The sequence below is a fragment of the Grammomys surdaster genome, unplaced genomic scaffold (assembly GCF_004785775.1).
Source record: "Grammomys surdaster isolate TR1022 unplaced genomic scaffold, NIH_TR_1.0 194, whole genome shotgun sequence".
In the NCBI taxonomy this organism is placed as follows: domain Eukaryota; kingdom Metazoa; phylum Chordata; class Mammalia; order Rodentia; family Muridae; genus Grammomys; species Grammomys surdaster.
Genome location: NW_021604639.1, coordinates 4,010,708 through 4,034,685, shown reverse-complemented (window position 1 = coordinate 4,034,685; position 23,978 = coordinate 4,010,708). Strand labels below are relative to the sequence as shown.

At 43.6% G+C, this 23,978-nt stretch overlaps 1 protein-coding gene across 1 annotated transcript in view; it reads right to left on the bottom strand.

Annotated features, from left to right (window-relative positions):
• Actn2 (actinin alpha 2) overlaps positions 1–23,978 on the bottom strand; it is a 69,463-nt gene that overhangs the window by 36,477 nt on the left and 9,008 nt on the right. The window contains exons 2-4 of the mRNA XM_028769847.1: positions 3,937–4,051; positions 2,494–2,613; positions 1,862–1,948 (exon numbers count right to left, since the gene is read on the bottom strand). Of these exons, the coding sequence (XP_028625680.1) occupies positions 1,862–1,948; positions 2,494–2,613; positions 3,937–4,051 (322 nt within the window). The remainder of the gene's footprint in view (positions 1–1,861; positions 1,949–2,493; positions 2,614–3,936; positions 4,052–23,978) is intronic.

The window sequence follows — 23,978 nt, the reverse complement described above, 5'->3', positions numbered from 1 at the left end:
TCTGGAGAGAAGAGAAGGCTCAGTAGCTAAGTGCTCACACTGCTCAGGAAGATGATCTGTTTCAGTTCCCAGAACCCACATTGGGCAGCTCATAAATACTCATAATTCCAGCACCAGGGAATCTGACTTCCTCTTCTGGCCTCCAAGAACACCTGCACTCACATGAACATACATAATTAAAACTAAAATAAATCTTTTTAACAAGCCACGTCCCTGCTTACTGTACTAGGTGACAAGAAGCCTGCAGCATGTGCCCTTAGAGAACTTTCTAATTCACTTAAGTGAGTCCCTTTTTAGAACACCAAACCCATTTATGTCATCTAAAACATCAAACCGAGATATAATGACATTTAAACCTCAATTCGGGCGCAGAAATGACAGCCAGTTTGAGGAACACACAGTCTGCCTCTGAAAACTCATGCACTATGTGATTCTATTACCGTGCATTTTCTTCATGCTAATGAAAGTAACAGGATGCTTCCTGAAGGTTCCCAATTTATTGAAAAACAGTAATTTGTCATAAGTGTGTCAGTTTTTATCCACTAAATTTAAATACCTAAACAGTTAAACCCATTTTGTGGAGTAGACACTATTTTGAAGACTGAGTCACACTGTAGCTGAGCCAGGAAATTCTGGTTTTTTTTTTTCCTTCCTTTTTGGAGAAAATGTAAAGAACATTTTAGGGGTGAAATAGGGACTGCATAGGCCTGGATGGCCTGACTATAAAACCTGAGGTGTTTTCAAACTTGTGATCCTATTGTCTTAGCTTCCTGAGTGCTAGGTTTATAGGTGTCAACCACGCCCACCTTTTATTATTAATATTACTAAATTGGTCTAGCTGTAAGCCTAAAAAACTTCACCCTAGGGTGTAGGAGGAGCTACGGTGGGAGGAGTTAGGAGAGGAAGAGGAAAAGGAAGAGGAGGAGCTAGAGAGAGGAGATGTAGGAGTGATGGAGAGCCACGCAGGTATGGGGAGCAGTCGTGGGTAATAACTTTTATTTAGGTTAGCTAATTGGGAAACAACTCTCTTTGTATGGGCATCTTGTTATTAATCATTATCAAACATATAAAGCCTTTGAATAATCTTTAAGCATTAGAGTCTCATTCCCTTACTGGGCCTGCGTGGATGGCGGAATGGTCTGGGCAATGTCCAGCCTTGCGGAGGCAGTGTGGGAGATTGGCAGAGCCATCTCCCACGCTGGCGTCTCATGAGTGGCAGGGCTGGTGTTTCTGGCTGGTCATTTCTAGCTGCTACGAGCACGTGGCCTCTGGCCACAGAACATGGCGGCTGAGCTAGGCAGAGTCGCTGCAGCTTAGATAGTCAGCTTGACCAGAGGCCGATTTTAAATAATTACTACAACACTAGGGGATTGGGGGGATGACTTGGTGGTGAAACATGTGTTTAGCATGTACAAGGCCCTGTTTTAATTTCTTTCTCCCAGTGAAGCGAGAAAGAGAAGGAAGAAGAAATAGGGAGGGAAGAAGGGGATAGGGAGAGAGGAAGGGGAGGGAGGGAAGACGAGAAGGAAGGATAGAGAATTCAAAGAAGAAAGAAAACCCTCTGCCTATCGCATTAGCACGTTTGTGAACTCCCTAGTACAATATGCAGTAAAGAAACTTATGTTAAAAACACCGTCTGCTCCGAACATGTGTTCATATCTTGCAAAGTGATTCCACCCCAAGAATAGAGCAGCTCTGCCATGGTCTTTTCCCATATAAATATAAAATTTGAGAGCTCAGTTTAGATGCCTCTCATTTGACCATGTAAGCGACTGTTCAATGTCACAATATCCTACTCAACATTTAATTTATCAGCTCAATTCCCACATTAGGCAACCGGATCACCATCCACAGATTTTACCTTCCACTGAGATGTCCTGGATGGCGAAGCGGAGGATGATGGTCCAGATCATACCCAGGGTCATTTTCACATTGCCATCGACGATTTCTGTGGGAGAGAAAAACAAGCTAATGGACAGATGACACAATCAGTACACAATTCGCTGGCAAGGAAACATAGGAGAGGACCCGTCTGTTTAAACACGCACTGCCGAGCATCTGGTTGTGTGGCATTTATAAGCAAACGGCTCCAGTTTCTGTGAATTCTAAGATAATGATAAGCACCAGTCTCACAAATGTTTTGTCCATGTAGACCACCTCAGAGTTCTGAGACTCCATCAGAGGGAAGGCATTCTATTCTCTGCCCTGGCTCCCCTTGCAGTTTTCCCTAAACGGTGGGGTGGGGGGTGGGGTGGGGGGGTGGGGTGGGGGGGTGGGGGCGGGGACTCGGCACCCACAGTGATGTGCAACTGGTCCAGCTCCTGGCCTTGAACTCCCTGTGTAGCCCAGACTGAACTCAAAAGGTTCTGGAATGATAGGTTTGTCTCAGTACCACAACGGGTCCTCTCAATCAGTTCCTATCCTAGATTCATTCAGATATGAATCTCCAAAAACACATCTGAAGAAGACAAGGTGAGGCCACCTCTCACCTACCTTCAGCCCCAATAGACACCAGTTTCACTCCCTTGCTGGCTATGTAATCCAAAGCCTTGTTGACATTCGCAATCTTGTGGAACCGCATCTTGCCCCGGTCAGGTTTGGGCAGCCTTTCCCCTGAAGGAAGAAAAGAGAATGATGCAGGATACTGTCTTGGTTCTGAATCAAGGGGTTGAATACTAGAGTCTAGGCTTTCCTTAAGAGGAGGTAATCTCTCTAATGCTTCTGACATGTTTCTGGTTTCCCTAACTCACAAGGAGGGAACACATGCAAGGCCAGTGTGACCAAGAGAACAGGTAAGGCCACCACACCCTTTGAAGACCTCCCTGTGTTGGATCTGGCCATGAGCCATTTTTCACATAGACAAAGAAAGAAGCCAGTTAGTGGCCCTAGAGCATTCAGAGTTGCCAGCTAGCTATTCGAGATGCCTAAGTCACAGAAACGGTAGCCAGAGCTCTTCTTGGACATCTATCTGGTCACAGAGCTCTCTGAATCTGAGGCTTGCCATTCTCCTTTCTAGTCTTATCTCCTCAAGAGCCACCCAGCCTGCCCAGTCTACACCAGTTGACAAGCCCAGGGTGATCTCTGCACATGTTTCAGGGTCCTGTGAAACACATGCACTGGCCCAGACTAGAGGTCATTCTATTGAAATCCATACTAAAGATGGACTAAAGATGAAGCAAGCGGTATTGCAAGTAGCATACAAGTGTCCATTTTACTCTTATGTTTTGAGATGTGAAGTATACTATTTTGTTTTACTGGTTTTTTTTTTTTGGTTTTTTATTTTATTTTTTATTTTATGTATATGAGTACACTGTAGGTGTCTTCAGACACACCAGAAGAGGGCATCAGATCCCATTACAGATGGTTGTGAGCCACCAAGTGGTACTGGGAATTGAACTTAGGATCTCTGGAAGAGCAGTCAGTGCCCTTAACTGAGCCATCTCTCCAGCCCTGTTTTCTGTTTTTAAAGACAGGATCTTACCATGTACCCTAGGCTGGCCTGCAATTCCTTATGTATCCTAGGCTGGCCTCAACTCATGTTGATCCTTTTGACTCAGGCTGAAATTATAGAGAAGGACTGTCATATCCAGCCCTAAACATTTTAAGTCCATTCTATATAGAATCCATTCTTCTTTTAGAACAGGAACAAGCAAACAAATACAAAAACTGGTAGATTGCACTTGGCCTTGTTTTTGGATACAAAGGTCTTACTGTGTAGCCCTGGCTTGCTTGTAACTTGCTGTGTAGATCTAGACTGGCCAGGACCTCACAGGTGGATACTCGCCTCTGTCTCCCCAGTGCTGGGATTAAAGATATGCACCACTGAACCCAGTTTTTGCCATGTTGTACCTGGCCAAGCTGGAAGGGTAAGTTCATCTTCACACACAGTGCCCTGCAGATCACACATTAGACATAGCCAGGAGGCAGCACACCCACCTGAGATGACTTCTAGAAGCAGCATGAGTTTGAGGCCATTTCTGAAATCCTCCTCTATGTTCTCGATCTGGGTGCCGGCTTTTCGCAGGTGCGAGTTGCACCAGGCAGTGAAAGTCTGCAAGGAAAACCAGACTCTGTAAGCACAAGCCAGGCACCTGGCAGACCTCTTCTTCATGGACAGCACCCAGAACCTTCTAAAGGGTCTATTAGAGCCCATAGCTACCTGAGCTTTGTACAGGAAGCAGACGCAGAGAAGGATTGGAGACACAAAGGTGAGCACGTGGTAAAATCTCCTTAGGAACAAAATTAATTTGTTTGCAACTACAACTTGAAGAGTCTTTTAAAAAAACATTTATTTTTTAAAATATTTATTTTAGGTATATGAGTACACTGTTGCTGTCTTCAGACACACCAGAAGAGGGCATCAGATCCCACTACAGATGGTTGTGAGCCTCCATGTGGTACTGAGAATTGAACTCAGGACCTCTGGAAGAGTTGGTTCTCTAAACCGCTGAGCCATCTCTCCAGCCCACATTTATTTATTTTTGTGTGGGAGAGATGCACTTGTGGAAATCAGAGAACAACCTATAGGAAGTCCTATAGGCATCCTATAGGATAACCTATAAGAGTCTGTTCTTTCCTTCCACTATATGATCCCAGGAATAGAACTAAGGTCGTCAGGCTTAGCAACAAATGCGTTTATCCACTGAGCTGGTAAAAAGCACCTCTTGAGGAACGTTTACCTTCAGTGAAAAGTGGTTCCCCATTGACACCCAGACCTGTGCCTGCTGAAAAACTCTTACTTTGAAGGAAAGAGAATAAATACATAAGAACATGCTTTTAATCCTTGGATTCAGCAAAAGTAAGTGTGCCAAACAGATACACAAGTCATGCTGAAGGGATGTTGAAGCAGCTTTCTGTAGAGAGTGTATATAGCTCAGAGCAGAGGAGGGGAGGGACCCCTAACCACTAATTATCAATGAGTAGTTTATCTTGAAAGAACAATAATTTTAAGTTCTTAGCTAAGTAAATTAAATTTGTAGTGTAGCATTTAAATAATAAAAATAGTAATAACCTCATCAGGGCCTATTCTAGGCCTTGAGTTAGATTCTGTATTTAATAACCTCCTCAGAGCCTATTCTAGGACTTAAGTTAGATTCTGTATACTAAAGATATATTGTGTGTGTGTGTGTGTGTGTGTGTGTGTGTGTAGAGAGAGAGAGAGAGAGAGAGAGAGAGAGAGAGAGAGAGAGAATGTGAATGCAAGTGCAAGTGCCTATGGAGCCCGGAAGGCATCAGATCGCCTAGAGCTGATGTTACAGATGGTTGCCAGCCGCCCAGTGGGAGTGATAGACACTGAACTTGAGTCCCTTTGAAAAGTAGTACATGGTCTTAACCTTGAAATTCTGTCTCCAGTGCCTAGATTCTGGATGTTAAACTTGATCACACATGACTCCATCCCTGAGTGCCTCTGGGCCCTGTCATGTTAATAAATTAATAGTACAATTTGCAGAGGAAACCAGACCACACCTTGGTGCTGCCCTAAGTTAGTCTGTTATTTTTCAAGCTTCTTTTAATTTGGCTTTCACTTGTGTGCTATTTCCTGCCAAAAACCAGATTAGAAATGCTTTGGGCAGCTGCTGGCTAAGAATGCAAACTGTCCCCTGTCATAACAGCTGCTGGGCTTAAGAACAGAGTGCCTAGCACAATAAATGGGGAGGGTAGGCAGGGAACACACGAGGAGGTTCTGTATTCATGATGAGATAAATTAGCCTCTCCCAAACAGGCTGCTTCCAAACAGGGCCAGAAAAAGCATGGTGCCCATAAAAATAATTTTCCCAGATACTAAAGAGGACTTTTGAATTTAGCAGTCACTCAGTTAGAGAACTACGTGAAACTGATATAAATTCAATGGCAGAATGTGTAAGCATTTTCTTAAATTTTCAGAGATCAAATTGTCCCAAGAGTCTAAATGAATAATTACTTCTCCTAAACATGCTTGAGCTTGAGGAATAAACATGGAAGCCCTTGCAGACCTAGAACCCAACAATGTGACCTTCTCTAGTTCCAAGTAGCTATTGAAACGTAAACTAATTAAAGAAAAAGTAAACTCAAATGCAGCCTCTAAGTTGCACCAGCATCTTTCAAGTACTCGGTATGGAGTGGTCCAGCCACGGAGCATCCCCAGTAACGTTCAAGACTTGCTAACTAAAGGTAAGATGGCTACAAGAACATTACTTAAGAGTAATCCATATTGATGTCTCCTCAGAGGTCTTCAAGAGTCTGACATATTCAGAGGCAGATGCTCACAACTAGCCATTGAAGTGATCATGGGGTTCTCAATGGAGGAGTTAGAGTGAAGACTGAAGGAGCTGAAAGGATTTGTGGCCCCATGAGGAGAGCAACAATACCAACCAACCACAGCTCCCAGGGTCTAAACCACCAGCCTGGGAGCACTTATGGAGGGATCCAGGGCCTTAGCTGAATATATAAGAGTGGAGGGCCCTGCTGGGCACAGGTGGAAGATGAGATCCTTGACCTCATGAAGGCTGGACGCCCCAGGGGGTGGGAGTTTTGAGGGTGGGGAGGTGGGAGTGGGGGGGTAGATAGAGGTTACATCCACAAAGAAGAAGGAGGAGGTGTGAGGGGATTGGGGGTTCCTGGGTGGGTGGGGGATGGGGTAAGGGGACAACATATGAAATGTAAATAAAACATCCAATAAAAAAATTAAAAAAAAAAAAAAGAGTAATCCATATTAATTATATGTACTTAGGGGGCTGGAGGGTGTAGTTCATTTGTTGGAGTGCTGGCCTGGCATGCATTAGCTGTGGGTTTGGTCTCTAATACCAAATAAAAACAGGTTCTAACCCCAGCACCTGAGAGGTAGACACAGGAGAATAAGGAGTTCAAGGTCATCCGTGGCTACATACAGAGTTTGAGGCTAGCCTGGGCTACAAGAGACTCTATCAGAAAAAAAAAATCAAACCAAAACAAAACAATAACAACAAAACTCAGGGGCAGCAATATGCCTCAGCCGTAAAGGAGTTTGCCATCCAGCCACGACTTAAAATTTCTGAGATTTCTGAGATCCACATGGTAGAAGGGGAAAATCAATTCCTGCAAGATGCCCTTTGACCTCCATATATACACCATGGCTTATGGGTGTGCATGCTCGGACAGACAGACACACACACACACACACACACACACACTCTTCAAAAATTTAAAGAAGTTTTAAGAAACAACATTACAGAACAACAAAACTACCTGACAGGTGCTGTTATTTAACTGATAACATCAAGATTAATTACATGTGTGTGTGATCTTATAGAATACCAAATCTTGAGAGGAAAATTTAACAATGCAAACATTTATAGAGCTTCTTTTATTTAGGCTCTACTTGAAAAAGAACAGCTACGGTACTTGGTGTCTTATCACTTACTTCCTTTGACAATCAGAGTGTCAGAAACACTTCTGGAGATAGCCCCAAAGCTGCCCATGACATCAGCACAGGCTTCTAATCCCCCATGGAATGCTGTGAAAACCACTCTGATAAGTCTTTTCTTGGGCATACCTATCAGTGGAGGTTTCCTATCTCATATATTACTCAGTTGTGTGAGTCCAGAGAATGAGTGGAATCCAAGCAGCCAATGGGTTCAGCAGGGCGCAGCCCCTATCTTTAATGAGTTCTCCAAAGCACAAACAAAAGGGGTGACTGGGGGCCATGGAAAGGGGGCTCAGACGGCTCCAGGGTAATTGCTAGGAAAAGGCTACTGAATACTGCATACTGAAATGGAATTACAAGGCTTCTTACAATGTTTAACTGTCATTCTATTTACAGTTTTAATTACCACAGACTGTTTCTATACCTTTCCTGTCACAGAAGTGTCTGGGGAAAGTGTTTGGATCCTTAGGATGCACCAGACAGCAACAAAGCTCTGCGACCCTCTGAAGCTTTCCTTGTAGGCATTCTCAGTTAGTGATGTAGTAATATTTAGCAACATATATACTTAAGGTCCATGAGAATGGAACCTTGGAGAACTCACATAGCCACAGAGGTAAGACCACCTTACTGCAGGAGGCACCTGGGAACTAGATTCCTTAGCCAGATGCCCTGTCTGAAAAGATGCTGAAGTTTCCCACCCCGAAGCTGCCTGGCCAATCCGAGATCTTCCTCCATCTTCCCTCCATCTCAAACCCTCTTCCACCTCGCTATTCCCTTTCCTCTGCACATAGTGGTACATCCAACTGTTTTAGATATCTCAGAAGGGGTACTTAGCTAAGCACGGTGGCATGTGAATGTAATCTCAGTCACTTGTGAGGCGGAGGCAGGAGGATCATAAATAAAAGGTCATTGAGGGCTATATACCAAGGACCAGAGTCCCAAAAAGGGTGTGAGGTGGGCATAAAAACATGCTGGAAAGAGGGTTTGGGCAGATAGTCTAGAAAATAAAAGCAGAAGCTAAGCCTGCCAATCCTAGAACCTGCAAGATGCCCTTTGACTTCCACATATATATACACCATGGCTTGTGTGTGTGCATGGATGGAAGGAGAAAATTGATTCCTAAAAGTTGTCCTCTAGCTTACACACACACACACACACACACACACACACACACAGGTGCACACACATGCACATGCACACGAGGGTGTGCACACACATAGTATCAAAATAAACAACCAAAAAAGAATTCAGAGTCACCCACAAACAGAAACCCCAAACCATCTCTTCCCAAGAGTTTAGTCTCTACTGGCTCCAAATAAACTAAGGATGAAGTTCCAGAGATAAAAGAGAGAAGTACAGTGCAGACACTGACTCTGTGGGTGTGAAGATTAATCAACTTGACTGGGTTTGGAATCACCTAAGAGATGCGCTGCTGGGCATGCTTGTGAGGGACAGGGAAGAAGAAAGATAACCCTGACTGTGAGGGGCACCATCCCAATGGCTTAGAGCCCCAAATTGAATAAAAACAAAAGGGGGAAAGAGGAAAAAGGAAAAGGCAAGCTGAAAGCCAACATCCCCCTATGCTTCCCGAATGAGCGTATCATGTGACTGGCCGCCTCCTGCTCCTGTTCCTGCATCTGGGTGTCTGTCAGGTGCTTTGTCACAGCAAAGAGATGCTTGCTAGGTGTGGTCCTTACTTAGGCAACTGGAGTAAATACACCATCCCTTTCTAGAACACAAAGAGCCACCCCCACCCCCAGGTGCTTGTGAGCAGTCTATTGACACAAGCTGGCTTCTCCTTCCAATGGTGGTCATCCCTGGATTCAGATGGGCACTCTCCAAGCCCAGGAAGCAGTAGAGTTGGGCCAAGATTCTGGCCCTGTTCTGGTAACCTTCCAGTCACTCGCTTTCATTTGGTAAGACTGCAGAACAGTCTTACCCAGAGGCTCAAGGGGAAAATGCTCCTCAGACCTTGAGACATGGCAGCTGATGATCAGCTGAGAGGTTTTCCAGGGGCACATGTGAGAAAGGATGGTTCATATAAAAGCAACAAAGTCCTGTCCATCTTTCACAAGAGACTTAAGTCCACCGTTTTTCCCACAGTGGAATTGTAACACAGAACAACGTGGTGACTTAATGGTGAACACAACTTAGCTCGGAACTGAGCTGAGGAACATGTGTCATTCCACTGCTGTTTGGCCCTTGGCTTCATTTTTTAGTTAATTTTACCTATTAATGTCACATTCATTCATACAAAATGTTTCATAACAATTTCTTTTCATGAGGAATTTTTAAGCAAGAGTAGTTGCATCTGTGATTTAATTTTTTAAAATTTTATTGTGTGCATATCAATGTTTTTGCCTGCAGGTGTATCTGTGTATCATGCACATGCCTTGTGCCCACAGAGGCCAGAGAAGGGTGTGAGATCCTCTAGAACTAGAGTGACAGACAGTTGTGGGCTGATACGTGGTTGTTGAGATTTGAACTCAGGTCCTTTTGAAGAATAGCCAAGTGTTCTTAACCACTGAGTCTTCCCTCAATGGCTTTGTTTTCTTTGTGTGTGTGTGTGTGTGTGTGTGTGTGTGTGTGTGTGTGTGTGTGTGTGTCTGTGTCTGTGTGTGTAATTATTTTTATCATTTCTCCTTGGCCACATGTATGTGTATCTTAAGAGATGGGAGCCCAGAGGAGAACCCCAAAACTAATCATGGACCTAGCAAGAGTCTGCTTCATTCAATGCCCACCCTCACCCCACTTTGCTATGGTTCTTGAGACTGAACGTAGGACTTCATACATGCTAGGCAGGTGCTCCACCACTGAGCTACCTCAGTAAAAACAGGGTCTAAGAGTCTGAGTTACCCATACTGAAAGACTCACTCTGTAGCTCTCAGGCAAGTCTTAAACATGATTCTCCTGCCTCAGACTTCTAAGCAGTTGGGATTATAGGTTTGTGCCACCAGGCCTGGCTCAGTCACTCTGAATAAAAAGGTTCAAAGTCTGCCCCATATTTTTCATTCAACCATTACCACCCCCTCCCTGTTCTCCACACATACAAACAAATGTGGCATCATACTAGTACATTTATTTTCTATTTCTTTGCTCAGCTTGTTAAAACAATAACTAGAACTATACTACATACATACTTATGCACTACATATCTACATTATACTACATATAATACACATTTCAGACATGTCCTCTAAAATGGAGAGAAACTCCTTAGGGTTTTTCTGAATGCAATGGGCTGGGCTTTATAGAATGAAGGTCAGGGGAAAGGAGGGCGCTCGAATCCACCAGTGAAAAGACAGCATGGTACAGAGGGGCGTGGTCAGGAAGCATAAAAGCATGCCGTCACCTGAGGCTACTTATCCTCATCTGTCCTGGGGGAGTGTGTGTGTCAAGAAGCACACACTGTGTCTTCGAAGCGTGTCCTGACACTTGCCCTGGCCTGAAACTTTCAGGTGGGATGGCCAAAATTTCCCAAAAAGGAGCAGGGAGGATGGGCAGGGAGCCTAATCCAGCCTGAAGTGGTGGTTAGGAACGCACATTCTATTTCTGACTGTGACACTGTGCAACTATTTGCCCTTCACATCATGATGGCTGCCAGCTATAAAATTGGTATAGCCACTACCATGATCAGCATCATGAAACAGTTCACACAGTTATCAGGAGAAGAAATACAGGAGTGGACCTGATACCTGGCAGGCTGAATCTGAATCTGAACACACTCTAACCAAAAAAAAACAAAAAAAAAAAAAAATGAAAAGTATTCAGAACCTTGATGTTCTATAATTTATACAGCCAGGCATCTAGCTATATAGTAGGCAGTTATTTAATTCTCTGCCCACAAATCTCTGCTAAATCTCCAAGATCCTGTTAGACACTGTGGCATAGGGAAGCACAGGTCAGCCACCCCTGGTTATCAAGTGAATTCCTGATGGGCCTAAGCTACAGTGAGACCCTGTGTTACAAAAGAAAGAGAAGGAGGAAATGAAGTCAGGGAGAGAAAGAGGGGGAAGAAAAGGAAGGAGAGGAGGGAGGGAGGGAAGGAGAGAATGAATGAATGTCTGAATGAAGGAATGAATATGAATCAAGCCACTTTAGACTCTTGCTCAGGTAGGGAAAGGTGGCTCAGAGAAACAACCCCTAGCTGTGATTTAAGATTGAATGAGTCTGGGAGATATCCCACCTCTGATATCTAAAGATAAACACACTGGCGCTTAGCCCAGTTCATGGATGTCGCTAGCCAGGGATACAAGGTCTCTGCTCCAAGAATCTAGACAGGTGCCAAATCATCATCTTTTCTAGACTTATCAAGAGTACTGACACCACTGTTCAGAGATCAGACAGCATTGTTACTGTATTTTGGGTTTTGTTTTTCAAGAGAGTATCATGTAGCCAAATGTGCTGGGAACAGGCATGTACTACATTGCCTTGTCCAGTTTATATGATGCTAGGGATGGAACTCAGGGTTCATGCATGCTAGGTGGACAGTCTACCAACTGAGCCACGCCTTCAACCCTATAATTAGCATATCTTTAAAAATTACATTGAGAGAGAGAGAGAGAGAGAGAGAGAGAGAGAGAGAGAGAGAGCGCCATACTGTGTATATCGAGTCAGAAGACAACTTGTGAGAGCTGGTTCTCTCTTTCTGCCATGTGGATCATGGGAATCCAACTCTGGTTGTCAGGCTTGGTAGCAATAGCCTTTACCAATTTTCTGGCTAATGTTAACAAATCTTATCTTTACCTGATAAAACATATTCAGCTCATCCGTTCTGCTAATAAGAGGAATCTTTGCCTATATAATTTTTAAAAAGAACCTTATTGCTAAGGGAAAACTAAAACAAAGCTACATTTAAATCAGGACACGACTGTAATACACTGGATACATCTCCTAAGCTGCCTTCCTCATATTACCTAGAGGAGAAGAGCCTGTCCATACCACTTTAGAGTTCCCACTTCCACAATCTTGGCCATGAATACATTGGAATTTCATTAGCAAACATGGCTGCCTTTAACTGAGGTTCAAGGATAGCAAATGGCTCAAATTTAATGATGTAAAGATGATGAAGAAGGGAAAGGTGACAATCTCTGTAAATTCTCTCCAGCATATCCTACCTGGCAGGACTCAGGACTGCCTTCTCTCCAAGCCTCTGGACCTCTAAGTCTTCAGGATATGAATACCAACAAATGTCTCAAGGGCTTCTAGAAGCCTGCCACCTTCATTCAAAAACATGCAGGAGATGCTGGTGAAACCAACGATACAGAAAAGCAGGACTCACTGACCTCAGTTGGGGCACTCACTGGAGTATAGTGGCAGGGAATAACCATTTCTTGTTTGGGGTTTGTTTGTGACAGGGTCTCAGGCTGGTCTCAAATTCCCTAGGTACTCTAAACCAAACTCCTGACCCTCTTGCCTCCACCTCCCGAGTGAGTGTTAGGACTAAAGTAAATCCCATGTATGAAGTTCTGAGGATGAAGCCCAAGGCCTCCTGCTCCCAAAGCAAGCACTCTGCCTGAGATATACCTCTAGCCCATGTTTTCTCATTGAGACAAGGTTTCACTCTGTACCCCAGGCTAACTACAAATTTGCAGTCCTCCTGCCTCAGCTTGCCAATGTTGGGATCACAGGCATGAGCTATCAAGATGCCTGAAAATTCGTTCCTGAATTCATGATCTTACTCGGCAAACTTTCAAGGTACAATCAAGTTGGTTTTTGTTTGTTTTGTTTGTTTAAATTAAATGGTAAGAGCGTGTATCTGTACAAGTTCTACATTTAAAAAAAACATTTATGTAAAGCTTAACTGCAGAATTCACAGACATTAAGAAAGAACATGTAAGCAGAGAGAAAGAGAGAGAGAGAGAGAGAGAGAGAGAGAGAGAGAGAGAGAGAGAGAGAGCGCAAAAATCACTGGAAGGGGTCTGTAAAAATAGAATCCACTCATGGGTGATCAAGTGGGTAGGCTAAGCATGGCTCCCCAAGCACTTAGAAAGACAGTCTTATCCAGACCTGTCCTTAATCAGAAATTCTGAACTGAGAACTTGAGGCTTCAACTGCCAGACTCACAAGCCTGCCTTCTGTCTAGCTCACAGGCTGCTCAAAAATTCAGAAACACAAGTGCTAAGAAGTTGTGTAGCAGGGGATGATGCCTCTCGGGCTTTTCATCAAAGCTGAATCTAGCCTGGATGAATGAGGGTTTGAGGAATGACCTCCCTGATAGGTGGGAATCATCTTCAAAACATCCAGAAAAGGGGAGTAGGGAGACGGTCCAATGGTTAAAGCATGAGGGCCTGAGCTCGGATCCCCAGTATCCACCTCTGGGAGCTCAGTGGACAACCAGAATAAAAATGGTGAGCTCAGGTTCAGAAAGACACTGCCTCAAAAAAGTATGATGGAGAGCTATAGGGAAGACATGATGTTGTCCTCAGGTCTTTACACACACACACACACACAAACACACACACACACAAATGGATCTGTACACACACATACATGCACGCACCCCACCAACCCACCCTCAACACATACAAACACATATTTACATAAGTAAATAAATAAAATACCCCCCAGAAAAGATGGAAGAAATTACAGCTTTGGCACACAGAGGTGGGAAGTGGCTGAAAAGGTGGAGTTCCACGGGAGAGAGCAGGACTCCAAGGTGTTGTATGCTCATCAGTGATCAGCAGTCACAAACTCCAATAACGAGAACTTGCCTGTCAAAGCTGGCCATGGTGATTCACACCTGTAAGAGGCTGAGGCAAGGGACTGCCACTAACTCAAGGCCAGTGGACATCTTTAACACGGAATCCCCCTTATATGGTTTTATTTAAGAATTGTCTTTATGAATAGAGCCCTTCTTGTAAAGATGGGCAGACACAAGCTAGACACTCACTACTCAAGTCTAAAGTGTGACCTGTCTTAAGATTTACTTTAGTATTTAGTTGTGTATATGTGTCTGCGTGGGGATATATATACATGCGGAGCTAGAACGGCCGGTGATGTGAGCCAACCAACATGGATGCTGGGAATTGAACTTGGAACTTGGTCCTCTGCAAGAGCAGCACGTGCTCTTTACCCCTTGATCTCTAACTTTAAATATATGAGATGGATATATATGTCTGGCTAATGTGTGTGTGGAGGATGACCTGTCAGAGGAGAAGGTTTGGTGTCCCTCTCTATCTCTCTTTTCTTTATTCCTTTCAGACACAGTCTTTCACTAAACTTGGAGCTAGGCTGACAGCTAGCAAGCCCCAGCAATCCTCCCGTCTCCATCCCCACACATTGCTGGGGTTACAGGAGTGCAGTCAACAGCTACCTTTCACGTGGGTACAGTGGATTTGAACTTGCATCCTCATGCTTGCACACCAAGTACTCTTACACAATGATCCATTTCCGTTAATTTAAACTTGACTGATTTTGATGAAGGTAAACAGCAATTAACACAGGAGCAAGGCGTCTATTACTTGCTGATCTTGCATTGAAGTACACCTCTTCTGTCCCACAAAGCCAACAACTGTCCTTAATTATGGTGTTCTATATCCTTTTCCCATGCCAAACTTTCCCTTAAAAGGCAACTTGGCTAGGGATGGTGGTACATGCCTGACATCCTAAAATAAGGGACAAAGGCAGGACAATCAGGAGTTCAAGGCCAAGCCTGGACTACACTGTGATTTCCAGGCTAGCTTGGGCTATGTAATGCGTTCTATCCTATATAGTGAGGCCAGTCAAGAAGCCAGAAATAAATGAAAGCTGGTCTGTGTCCCCACGTTCCCTCTGAGACTGAGCTCCATACGCAGTGCTGGATTTAGGCTGACTAACTTAGCATTTCTCTCTGCCTCATAAAGACCTTGCATTATTATGAGGCTAAGCAATTTCCATCCGTTAATTTCCTCCCCGCACAGGAGAATTGCCCACAACGTTTCTTCACAGAAGTCCATTGTTCATGCTCCTGAGTCTTGTTTGTCAGCCAGCATTGTTCATCTCTACCTGTCACCCTCACCTTGGAGTTAAGCTATCTAGTGAGAACAAATACGGCAATGCCAAGAGTCCTAAGGCTGGCTCACAAGGCAAGCTCACTCAAGGAACGCCCTTAAAGTTCTCAAAACAACTTTTAAAACTTTTTTTATATTTTTATTTTCTTTTACAGATCGGATATGAATGTTTTGCCTGCCTGTATGTCTGCTCATCTTGTATGTGCCCCATGTTCATGGAGGTCAGAAGACAGAATTAGATACAGGTGTGAGCCACTATGTGGGTGCTGGAAATTCAACTTGGGCCCTCTGGAAGAGCAGCCAGGATCTCATTATGAAGCCCTTGCTGGCCCTGGACTCACAGAGATCCACCCCCCTGCTCATGTGCTACACCTGACAAAACAAAAATTTGATTAGAAAACAAACAAACTATCAGAGGCTGGTGACATAGCTCAGCAGGCAAAGGAGCCAGCCACTAAGCCTGACAACCTGGGTTTGATCCCCAGGCACCACATGGTAGAAGGAAAGAACTAACTTCTGGAAGTTCTCCTCTGACTTCTCTATGCACGCCCTGGTACAAGTGTGCCCGCTTGCAAGTACACACACACACACACACACACACACACACACACACTAAATAAATGAATAAGTAAACAGAAAAAAGCCATAAGCTGATATATATCATCTCTTCTGTGATTTTTGTGATTTTTTTTTCAGTGCTAAGGACAGAACCCAGGAGCCTGGGACACCTAAAGTGTTCTGTCTCTGAGCCACACGCCAGCCCCATATACTTCTTTTCTAAAGAAAGGTCACAGATGATGTTGGGGCAGCCTTTCCTTTTAACTATCAAGTCCAACAGTAAAGACAAGAACTGTGTATTTGTCCCCTAACTATCTTAAGGCTAGGAACATATGTTAAACTAAGCAAACCAAGCATCTTCACAATGAAAGTCTAATTCATTTTCTATGTAAAAGACTAAGGGTCTGGAGGTGTGGAGTTAGCACTGAAGATCATAAGAAAGCCACTGGGGCCTGGTCACACAAGCTTTAGTGTTGTGCTAGGCCAGGAACCCAACTCAGCTACTAGCTTGGTGTTCTGTGGGGTCACACCTGCCTCCCCACTCTGGCATGAGATGGGTGGAGAATTCCTCCAAGGACTTACTGGTAAGCAACCATATTAAGGCTCCATCTGATCAATCCTGAGCCATGCTTCCCAAAATAACTTGTTCCCTAAGAGCCAGGGAACTGCGCATGACAAGCAGCTCCCTGGCAGGGCATGCCCAACTGTTGCTCTGTTTATTGTACTTTGCTCTGTCTCTTCCTGAGGATGAATGTGAAGCTTAAAGAAAGGCACACTGATGTTCCCCCACCCCTCTCAGCCCGTCCAGCAACTGGGGAAACAGCTTGCACCACACAGACAACAAAATAAATATTCTTTAATTCAAGTTCACCATACTGTTACTATTTTGGGGGACCCAAATAAGTGGCTGCCTACACAGAGGAATGAAAGCACTCATTTGGGAGGAAGCAGCTTTCTGGAATACACCATACTGTCTGCATTGCTGCCCCAGACCTCAGGCAGGTACAGACACAGCTTTCTTCACATATGGAGGGACGCTTACCATATGGCAAAAACACAGGGAAGTTGGGCATTTCCAGCATCCTGCTGATTCCACCCCACAGCAGGTAGCCAGGCTGGGATTTCTTCACTAAGAAGGTTCCCTAAGGTATGGAAAGATGGCTTGGAGGTTAAGAGCACTGACTACTACTCTTCCAAGCCACCTGGGTTCAATTCCCAACACTCACATGGTGTCTCAAAACAGTCTGCTGTTCTAGTTCCAGATGAGCTTGATGGCTTCCTCTGGCCTTCACAGGCACCAGGTATACAACCTGGTACACAGGCCTATATGTAGGCAAAACACCCATACACATCAAATATTTTGTATTTTAATTTTAAAGAAAGTTTCCTAGAAATGCTCATGAAAGTGCGGAATGAAGTTTTTATGTTCTAGCCATTTCAGACAATTCCACATTGCAATATAAAACAGATAAACCCAGGTCTCTACACCACTGCTCACAGCAGTCTCCGAGACACCGAGACAAATGTTTTCAGTTTTTCTTTGATGTGTATGCCTTTTAACTTTTTCTTACCTTTGTATTTAACAATGAACACATATTATTTATGCAAGCCCTTTGAAATATCTTAGAAAACTAACTTGGAGAGCCAGGAAGTTACTGGGCTCAGTGGGTAAAGATGCTTACCCCAAGTTTGTTGACTCGACCTCAGTCCTTGAAATTCACATGGTGAAGAGAACCAACCCCTGTGAGTTGTCCTCTGACCTCCATAGTACATGAGTGTGTACATACACACAAATACAAAATAAATTTAGAAAGTTAAAAAAATTTAAAGTAACTTGGTGTGTTGGGATGTAGCTTGGTGGTACAAAACTTGCCTTGGATATATCTGGCCCTGAGCTGGTTCAAAACCAGCACCATAAATAGAAGGGGGAAAAATGGAATCGGAAACCCCTAAAATTTTGAGGGTCTTCTTACCTCCAGGTTGGCCTTAAATTCACTGTGTAGCTGAGGGTGGCCTTGACCCAATCCCTAAACCTTTTATTTCTCCTCCCAGGGGGATGGGTTGCAGCATATGCCATCATGCTTGGTTTTATGAGGGCTTCATGTACAATTGACCAATCTACCAACTGAGCTTTAATTCCAACCTCAAAATGACATAAAATTCATCAGCCTGGATTCACAATTTTTCCTTCCTTGTTTATCTGTAATTACGATAATTCATTTTACTATGCTAGTCTTCTATATTCCCAAGCTAGTTAGAATCCAGAAACCTTAGCTTTCTAAGAATACCTTTTCTTTCTTTCTTTTGCGAGTCTTAATGCAGCCCAGGCTGGCACTGGATTTGATAAGTAAGTAGCTCAGGATGACCTTCATCTCCTGATCCCACAGGCATGTCCTACCAGGCCCAGATGAAGGCCTGAGGAAGATAAATCCTCTGGAATCCTGCAGATCCAGTTACCAGATGCCAGCTCTAGCAATAGAGGCCACTGTCACACACCAGGCATCTCTGACACGCTTTTTCCTGCTTCCTGACCAAGTCCTTAAAGGGTTCAAACAGTGACACACAACTTGTGCCTCATTAGGGAATTAAGGAGAAATGCTTCCTCACACATGATTTTAGAACACAGTAAATATGCATATCCCCATTTGTCTGCAATTTTTCAAGCATCCAAACTTAGAAATAAATTCCTGCAATTCTGAGAAAAGTCTTGAACTATTAGAAAAACAAAGCAAGATGTCTGACTCTTCTGTTGATTTAGATATCTAAAGATTTAGTGTGTGTGTGCGCGCGCGTGCGTGAGAGAGAGAGAGAGAGAGAGAGAGATGCAGTTGCCTAAGGAGGCCAGAAGACGGTGTCTGGTCCCTGTGAGCTGGGGTTACAGATGACTGAAAGCCACCCACAGTGGGTACTCAGAATTGAACTCAGGTTCTCAGGAAGAACAACCAGGTTCCCTCAACCACAGACTCTTCTCTCTCGTCTCCCTCTTCAATTGTACAAGTAAGCATCCTTCATGCCTAGCACAGATTAATGTCACATTGTCTAAAGAATGAGAATAAACACTTATGAAACCAGATACACAGCATATAATATGACCAAAAAGTAATAAGGACACTCATTTCAGAGTTTAGCTGGTACCAACAGGAGAGGTGCTAAGCTGGTAAGAACACTGGCTGCTCCTGTTGAGGACCCACGTACAGTTCCCAGCATCCACATAGCAGTTTCTTATGGTCTACAACTCCAGTTGGGTGGGATTCAACCCCTTCTTCTGGCCTCCTTGGGAACCAGACACCTTCATGGCACACAGGTGTGCATATAGGCAAAATACCTATACATATAAAATAATTATTAAAAATAAAACAAAATGTTGTCCCAAAAATTATTCCAGAAAGGTCTTAGGAACCTTGGTTTCCCCCCCACCCCCGAATAAAATATCATGTCAAAAGCATAAGAAATTAGAATTTGGGACTTTGGGGTAGTGTCAGAGCAAAGAGGAGGTCCAGCAGTAATACAGGATCTTCAGGAGGAGGGAGGACCTCCAAACCAGGAGAAAGCAGCAGGCCCAAATGAATGGCCCACGCCTGTTCTTTCATCTACTTGGGAAACTGAGGCAGGAGAATCATGAGTTCAAGGCCATGATTAGAGTGAGCTTGAGACTAATGGGGTAGAGTGAGCTCCAGACTAATCTGGACAATTTATTGAGATACTGTGTTAAAATATAATGTAAAAGGAGGGCTGTGGATACAGCTCAGTGGGTGAAGCTCTTGGTTCAATTCCCAGTACTACACAAAAAAAAAAAAATCAAAGTAAAAATAAAATGAACAGTAAATATTGAGTAAGCCATCAGTGCCCATTCCCTAGCATCTAATTGTTTATCTACAAAGTATTTATAACCATAAATATTTGCTTCCTTTTTAAAACCAGACAGCTCCTATTTGTGAAACTTGGCTCTTCTCATGATGAGAGCGATAGATGTATTTTACTCTGTTTCTGCACATTTTTGAAAATTTTCATAGCAAGAAGTCAAATAAATAAGGGAGAGATTTACTGAAACATAATGTGATTCTCTGTACTGCCACTTTCCAGCACTTTAGGCTGAATTTCCGGGGAGCTCTGACTTTAGAATGTGTTCCTGCAGAGACAGACCTCTGTGGGAGGACAGCTCTAACCTTGCCTCTAGGCTTTGAACACACCATACTTTGTTTCCCTGAGAGAGGCAACTCCACCTGGCGTTTCTGTGTTACTGATCAAGGACCTTGACACCAGACAATAGTTGCAAGGCAGTATCTCACTGAGTTAGAAGCCAGGCATGGTGGCACCAGTCTTTAACTCCGACACTTGAGGCTGAGATGGGAGAATTTTGAGTTCAAAAATAGCCTGGGTACATAGCAAAATGCTATCAAAAAAAGTGGGGGTGGGGTGGGGACTGAAGGTGCAGCTCTGTTGGTGGAGAGCTTACCTGACATGTCCAAGTCTCTGCATTAAATTCTCTCTCTCTCTCTCTCTCTCTCTCTCTCTCTCTCTCTCTCTCTCTCTCTACACACACACACACACACACACACACACACACACACACACACACACACACTGTAGTTGCAGTTTTGGGAGTCAGCACTGATAATTTCATGTGGGCATGGATGTACACATACCACAGTTCCGCTGTAGAAGTCAGAGGACAACATTCAGGAGTTGGTTCTCTCCTTCCACCATTTGGGTCCCAGAAACAAACAAGCGCCTTTATCCTCTGGGCCATCTCGATGACCCTGAGCTTCTTCTTATGGTTCCACCTAATGCTTACACATGCTCAAATGGTTAGGCCCCTGGCTTCTGCTTCTTCAGGAAACAAGTCAAATGCATAAAGCAGTTAGCGCCATACATGGCTGTGTGCAGAATACCCTTGAAAACCATGCAAGAGGCTGGTTGGCTTTTCCTGGGGTTCCTTCCTCCTACTGTGGCATTGCTGTTGGATAAAGCAACTATGGCAGCTCTTCGTGAGGAAAGCCTTAGAGCTTAAAATACAAGATTTTTGTTCTCATCAGATGGTCCTAATTGGTAAGCGTAGAAATTGAAAATTCACAGACACATGGGCCTTCCCAAGGAGGAAGGTTTCAGATAAGTGAAAAACTAAACATGCTGAATACTAGACTGTTTTTTTTTTTTGACAGAGTGTGAATCATGTGACTGAGGCTGCCTTGAACTCTCTGTGTAGCTGAGGATGACTGAGTTTCTGATTCTCTTGCCTTCATCTCCTAAGTGCTGGGATTCCGGGTGATATCAGACTGGGTTTCTAGTGTGTTGGGAAACAAACCTGGGGCTTTGTGCATGGAGGCAGACAGTGTATAATACAAACTGTGCTGTAACACCAGAGAAAATTCTACACATTTCCTCTGGGTTGTTGGTTTATAGATCTAAGCAGAAAGCAACAAAAACAAGGCTAGTTGAATGTCTTTTTTTTTTTTCATTTTTAATTTGTATGGGTATCTTGCCTGCACACCTGGCTGTGTACCATTTGAGTGCCTGGTGCCCACAGAGACCAAGAGAGGACCTCAGGTTCCTTAAAGTGCAGTTATGGATGGATGGTTGTAACCTGCCACGTGGGTGGTAGGAACCTTTGTGAGAGCAGCCAGTGCTCTTACGCTGTGGTTCAGATGACTTAACCACCAAGTCTTCTCTCTGGCTCCACCACTCCGTTTTGGCTACTCTTACTTACAATTAAGAAGCCTGGATGTGAAATCTAGATTTACCATTTAAAAAGGCCAAAAATATGCAATCAAGTGACGGGCAAACTCAGTTCTTTCACAAAATTTCAATTGTGAGATAAAGCACATCTTTTCCACTCAGACAAAATTCTACGTGAATTTTCCAGCCACCATTTCAGCGACTGTGCGTCAGGCAACTCAACATCTCTTACTAAAAACTGAAGATAAAATGTGTCTCGCACGGGTTTTGTGAAATCGTGTGGTGATTTATATATGGTTAAAATGGTGTCTAGAAACCCTCATAACTGTTGCTCCTCCTCTTCATATGGTGAACACTCTAGGGTACCAGGAAAGATGTGCCAAAATCCCTTCCCACACACACCTTTTAAAAACCCACTGGCAAAAAGAAAAGAAAATCCATACATTAAAATATCACTTTTACTGTCTGGTAGGGTTTTGTTTTCAATTTGGGGATTACTGTCATATTGAAAGAAAAGGAAAAGTCCTTTTTCTCCAAAAATCTAAGCTACATGGCCAAAATATAGATAAAATCACCTCAAATTGCATAAAACTGAAAGAGCAGAACAGAAGATCAGTGTGCAAAATGCAAACCCACAGCTTGTATCTTTCCAACATCTCTGTTCTGTATATTTGTTTCTTTTTTAAAAAACAACTTTAAAATTACACTTACATATTTATGCACAGGTATGTATGCTACAGTGGTACATGTGGGAGTCAGAGTACAACTTTTGGGAACTGGTTCTCTCCTATTAAGTAGATCCCAGGAATCAAACTCAAGTTGTTACTCTTAGTGAGAAGTTCCTTTCCCACTGAGCCATCTTGCTGGCCCAATGTGTTTGTTTCAAATGCATATGGTATGTATGTATGTATGTATGTATGTATGTATGTATGTAGTTCAAATATATATATATATATATATATATACATATATATACGTATATATATATAATTTTTCTACAGGTGAACCTCTGAGCTGACAGTGAGGTTGAACCACAAGAGTTTACAGTTTACGGAAGTCAGAATCATCATTTCCACTTAATTGATATGTAATATCTTAAGAGAAAAACAAGATCAACACACACACACACACACACACACCTCGGCAATTACTATCTTCACATCACGTGTCACGGTTACAAAGTCACTTGAAAACTCTTTTTGTTGCTGTTCTGAGACATCATCTCACAGCAGCCCAGATTGGCCTTGATGGCAGTGAGGAGGTAAGGGTGACTTTGGGCTCCACCCTCTTGCCTCTACCTCCCCAGTCTGACAATTCCTTGTGGCTTTCAAAGATGGGGTTTTGTACACAGCCCTATGGTCTCAGTTACACAGAACTCAGCTGCAGCCTCTTTCTACATAGCTGTTCCCACTTATCAAGCATCCTCATGCTCCTCCACTGAACCACGTTTGACAGTCACTGAGAGTCTGTTCCAAGCTACACGCTCCTCCCTTTCCAGACCCTGCACACCTACTGCTGTGGTGGACACCACAGAGACTCTATTTTCAATGCATACAGCAATTTACACAGACCATGATGAACGCATTTATTTTTCCCCTTGGCAAAATAAATGGATCATGATAACTCAGTCATGCTAACGTCAAGGCCTAAGACATGATATGTACCAAGGGCTATACAGTATCACTTGTATCTACTCTTCATTTTCCTTTATAAAAGTATATTTTATTAGCATGTATTAATTACATACAAGAATGGGGTTCAGTTTGATATTTTCAAATATATACAAACGATTTAAAAATATTTTTAAAATTTTATGCATAAGTATTTTGCCACATTTATTCTATGCACCACATGAATGCAGTGTACAGAGACCAGAAGAAATTGTTGTATCCCCTGGAGCTGGAGTTATAGACACTTGTGAGCCAGCATGTAGGTGCTGGGATGTGAACCTGGGTCCTCAGCAAGAGCAGAAGGACTCTTACCCACTAAGTCCTCTCCCCAGCTCTGTGTGTCTTGATCATACTCAGTCTCTATTGCTCTTCTTTCCCATTCCCATTCTTGCTGATCCCTTCCTCTTCACAACCTGCATATGAGTGTGTATGTGGTGTGGGTGTACGTGTGAGTGTGGGGATGTGTATATGGTACGTGTGTGTGAATGGTGTGTGTGTGGAAGAAGAGGAGGAAGAGGAGGAAGAAGAAGAGGAGAAGAAGGGGAGGTGGTCATAGAATGACAGACACCTCAACTAGGCTTATGTATGTGTTGTGTGTGGTATGTGTGGTATGGTGTATGAGTATGGTGTATGTGTGTGTGGTGTATGGTAGTGTGTGTGTATGGTGTATGTGTGGTGGGTGGTATGTGTGGTGTGTGAATA